Below are 5,172 nucleotides of genomic sequence, written 5' to 3' on the forward strand. Positions count from 1 at the left end.
AAGGAGAAGAAGGAAACGAAGGAGAAAAAGGAAACGAAGGAGAAAAAGGAAATGAAGGAGAAAAAGGAAACGAAGGAGAAGAAGGAAACAAAGGAGAAGAAGGAAACAAAGGAGAAGAAGGAAACGAAGGAGAAGAAGGAAACGAAGGAGAAGAAGGAGAAGAAGGAAACGAAGGAGAAGAAGGAAACGAAGGAGAAGAAGGAAACGAAGGAGAAGAAGGAGAAGAAGGAAACGAAGGAGAAGAAGGAACCGAAGGAGAAGAAGGAACCGAAGGAGAAGAAGGAACCGAAGGAGAAGAAGGAAACGTAGAAGAAGAAGGAAACGTAGAAGAAGAAGGAAACGTAGAAGAAGAAGGAAACGTAGAAGAAGAAGGAAACGTAGAAGAAGAAGGAAACGTAGAAGAAGAAGGAAACGAAGAAGAAGGAAACGAAGAAGAAGGAAACGAAGAAGAAGGAAACGAAGAAGAAGGAAACGAAGCAAAAGGAAACGAAGCAAAAGGAAACGAAGCAGAAGGAAACGAAGAAGAAGGAAACGTAGAAGAAGAAGAACGTAGAAGAAGAACGTAGAAGAAGAATGTAGAAGAAGGAAACGTAGAAGAAGAAGGAAACGTAGAAGAAGAAGGAAACGTAGAAGAAGAAGGAAACGTAGAAGAAGAAGGAAACGTAGAAGAAGAAGGAAACGTAGAAGAAGAAGGAAACGTCGTAGAAGAAGGAAACGTCGTCGTAGAAGGAAACGTCGTCGTAGAAGGAAACGTAGAAGGAAACGTAGAAGGAAACGTAGAAGAAGAAGGAAACGTAGAAGAAGAAGGAAACGTAGAAGAAGAAGGAAACGTCGTAGAAGAAGGAAACGTCGTCGTAGAAGGAAACGTAGAAGAAAACGTAGAAGGAAACGTAGAAGAAGAAGGAAACGTAGAAGAAAGGAAACGTAGAAGAAGAAGGAAACGTAGAAGAAGAAGGAAACGTAGAAGAAGAAGGAAACGTAGAAGAAAAAGGAAACGTAGAAGAAGAAGGAAACGTCGTAGAAGAAGGAAACGTCGTCGTAGAAGGAAACGTAGAAGAAGGAAACGTAGAAGAAGGAAACGTAGAAGAAGGAAACGTAGAAGAAGGAAACGTAGAAGAAAACGTAGAAGAAGAAGGAAACGTAGAAGAAGAAGGAAACGTAGAAGAAGAAAGAAACGTAGAAGAAGGAAACGTAGAAGAAGAAGGAAACGTAGAAGAAGAAGGAAACGTAGAAGAAGAAGGAAACGTCGTAGAAGAAGGAAACGTCGTCGTAGAAGGAAACGTAGAAGAAGGAAACGTAGAAGAAGGAAACGTAGAAGAAGGAAACGTAGAAGAAAACGTAGAAGAAGAAGGAAACGTAGAAGAAGAAGGAAACGTAGAAGAAGAAAGAAACGTAGAAGAAGGAAACGTAGAAGAAGAAGGAAACGTAGAAGAAGAAGGAAACGTAGAAGAAGAAGGAAACGTAGAAGAAGAAGGAAACGTAGAAGAAGAAGGAAACGTAGAAGAAGAAGGAAACGTCGTAGAAGAAGGAAACGTCGTCGTAGAAGGAAACGTAGAAGAAAACGTAGAAGAAGAAGGAAACGTAGAAGAAGAAGGAAACGTAGAAGAAGAAGGAAACGTAGAAGAAGAAGGAAACGTCGTAGAAGAAGGAAACGTCGTCGTAGAAGGAAACGTAGAAGAAGGAAACGTAGAAGAAAACGTAGAAGAAGGAAACGTAGAAGAAAACGTAGAAGAAAACGTAGAAGAAGAAGGAAACGTAGAAGAAGAAGGAAACGTAGAAGAAGAAGGAAACGTAGAAGAAGAAGGAAACGTAGAAGAAGAAGGAAACGTAGAAGAAGAAGGAAATGTAGAAGAAGAAGGAAACGTAGAAGAAGAAGGAAACGTCGAAGAAGAAGGAAACGTCGAAGAAGAAGGAAACAAAGAAGAAGGAAACAAAGGAGAAGGAAACAAAGGAGAAGGAAACAAAGGAGAAGGAAACAAAGGAGAAGGAAACAAAGGAGAAGGAAACAAAGGAGAAGGAAACAAAGGAGAAAGAAACAAAGAAGAAGGAAACGAAGAAGAAGGAAACGAAGAAGAAGGAAACGAAGAAGAAGGAAACGAAGCAGAAGGAAACGAAGCAGAAGGAAACGTAGAAGAAGAAAACGTAGAAGAAGAAGAATGTAGAAGAAGAAGGAAACGTAGAAGAAGAAGGAAACGTAGAAGAAGAAGGAAACGTAGAAGAAGAAGGAAACGTAGAAGAAGAAGGAAACGTAGAAGAAGGAAAAGTAGAAGAAGGAAAAGTAGAAGAAGGAAAAACGGAGGAAGAAGGAAAAGTAAAAGAAGGAAAAACGGAGGAAGAAAAGTCATATATGAAGACTAAATGAAAGTAATGGAATAATGAACCAGTGTCTTGTAGATAAGTATCAATGTGATACCAGTGATTAAGAGTTCTGTTGGTGGGTTGAAAATAAAGAGAAAATATTTGCTACTACCATGGTGAGATCATGTTGGTGAGAGAGTCAGTCAACGAGGAGACTATATAACTTTTATGGAAAGGTGAAGAAATGTGCGTATTCTTGCACATAACATACCACAGTACGAGTTTGGAATGGTGAGTGGGGAGGACTTGCATAGGAATTGCCTTGTTGGTTTCCTACAATGTTGGAAGTTACGAGGGAAAAATCTTTATCAAATTATCATATATATATATATATATATATATATATATATAGAGAGAGAGAGAGAGAATTTCAGCCAAAGTTAAGTCATGTGTATGTGATTGTATGTACAGGATTCACTGCTAAACTAACCAATCATTATAATTAAATTTGGAATATTTCTAGGTTTTCTAGCCCAGGTTATCCCTAGGCTTAATGAATCAAAATATGGGTTGTATTTAGTTTTATGCAAAAGGAGTAAAAAGCTAGGAGGAAGACCTTTATGAAAATTCGGGTATTACCAATTATGAAGAAATTTTGAGACAAATCAATAAATATTCCCCAAATTTCAGTTTGGAGTATTTTAAAGAATTTTTAGGGGACATTATGTGCACATAAGACAGTTAAAATTCAGAGAAAGGCACCAAGTATTTGTGTGGGGAGAGAAGACAGGAAGTTATTCTTTGATTAAACAAAAGTCTCCCCTATCCCTATAATAAATCATTTGAAATTTTCATGGCAAATTTAACATTTTCAGTTTTCAAGAACTTTGATAAAATGGAAAAAGAAAGCAAGCACTCTCCCTCGATACTAGCGCATACGTACATGACTTCAATGTCCACCACAGTAATTGGCTTGGATTCTATACTTATACAGATGCAGCTGGTAGCATAACACATAGCTTCTCTATACCACATTTCCTATCACAGATGGTTACATTTCTGACATGTTTCCCAGATCAGCAAAATCAACATGCCTCACTTCTAGATCTATTTCTGACCACAGTTCCTGAGGATTGTGTAACGAATGCCCATAGCCCAACTGGGAATGCTGATCACGCTGTGATAACAGTAGAAATCGCCCTAAATTCTCAACCCAAAACTGAAGAGCTATTGCTCAAAACAAGGTATTATAAGAAAGCTGACTGGGAAGCCGTCAGGGATCTTATAAGAGGAAATATCTTTTCTCTTCCCACTGGACAGTGCGCAAATGAGACCACTGAATGGTTCAAAATGGAAATTGAAGCACATGTTCCCATCCAGAAATTCTATAGCAAGCCTCACTCTCCCCAATTGGTTATCTTCTATTTTTTTTTTTTTTTTTTTTTTTTTTTACATAGGCATCACCACATTATGAAGGCCAAGAGGCTACTCAAGGATAAGGGTTAAAGAGTGTACAGTTGAAATTGGACAATATAGTAATCATTAGTAATGAAAATTTGGTAAATTTGATAACTTATATGGAACAGCTCATTAAGAACTTATTTACGTTAGACTTAAAGACAACCATATTGTAGTCAGCCGGAAAGCAGGAAAACGGAAGACAATTCCACAGGCGTGCAGTTCTAAGAAAGAAGCTTTGTTCATGGAATCTACGTTTAGGTTTAGGCAAAGATAAAGAGTGGGGGGGAATTATTGATAGTGTTTACAGCTAGACGAGTGTTTCTTGTGAAAGTTTGGCGAGGGGGGACCATAGATTGAAGCTCAGTTGAACACTTTCCATGAAAATAACGATAAAGCAGAGACAAACTCGCAACATCTCTTCTGTGAGATAGAGGTTGCAAGGAAGAGAAAAGGACATCTCCTACGAGGCTACGAAGTCTATTTTGAACTCTATCAAGGCAGGACAAGTCCTTTCTAGCAGCTCCTGCCCAGATGTGGCAACAGTATTCCATCCTTGGACGTACCTGGCTCTTATATAGATGGAGAATAGCATCAGCAGTGAGATATCTACCGGATCGATAGAAAGATCCCACCATTTTTCCAGCGGCCTTGGCAACAAATTTGATGTACGTGTTCCATTTAAGATCAGGAGTAATGGTCAAGCCAAGAAGCTTGTCAAACTTGAGACCTCCTCAAGACGAGAGCCATTCATTTCAATTGATGCCAGATGTGGATCAGAATGTTGATGATGTAAAGAGAGAAGCTTGGTTTTAGATGCATTAAAAGTAACCAGCCACTCCTTACCCCATTGTACTGCGTGCTCAAGATCAGAGGAGAGAGAGAATTGGAGAGAACTTGGTTGTTTACTGTCTTAGATGTGCTACCATAAATGGTAGTGTCGTCAGCATAGATGTCTACAAATGATGTAAGGATGTGATTTGGAAGATCATTAATGTAGATCAGGAAAAGAGTTGGGCCCAGGATGGCCCCTGAGGGACACCGGCATTAATACTGTGAGCTTCTGATTTTTTCCCCTCAACTACTCTTATGAACCTATCAGAAAGAAATGATTTAATAATTGAGAAGACATTTCTAGCAATACCATAGCTAGAGATCTTATGAAGTAAACCTTTATGCCATACCCTATCAAAGGCCTTAGATATGTCATACTGCAGATTTAATCGACATAAGTCCAGTACAAACAGACAGAAGTTTATAAAAGCTAGAAGTAATTATAAAAAAGAAATAGTGACAGCTAAGAGAGAATACACCAAACCACCAGAAAACACATCAAAGCACAGAAATCAGAACACATGATTTCTGAAAAATCTACAAGTGTAGTAAATAATGGGCAATCAACAATGCTCCCACTAT

The 5,172-nt window shown here is 38.6% G+C and overlaps 1 protein-coding gene across 1 annotated transcript; it reads right to left on the bottom strand.

Moving 5' to 3' along the window:
- Positions 1-340: 340 nt before the first annotated feature.
- LOC145280334 (uncharacterized) lies at positions 341-1,760 on the bottom strand (the record flags this gene model as incomplete). Its single annotated transcript, XM_080132105.1, has 2 exons — positions 341-431; positions 1,672-1,760. Coding segments are annotated over 2 exons (180 nt in total), but the record flags the coding sequence as incomplete, so codon positions are not given.
- Positions 1,761-5,172: the final 3,412 nt, after the last annotated feature.

This window comes from Euprymna scolopes, chromosome 7, assembly GCF_053919585.1.
Source record: "Euprymna scolopes isolate OS-2025 chromosome 7, ASM5391958v1, whole genome shotgun sequence".
Classification (NCBI taxonomy): Eukaryota; Metazoa; Mollusca; class Cephalopoda; order Sepiida; family Sepiolidae; genus Euprymna; species Euprymna scolopes.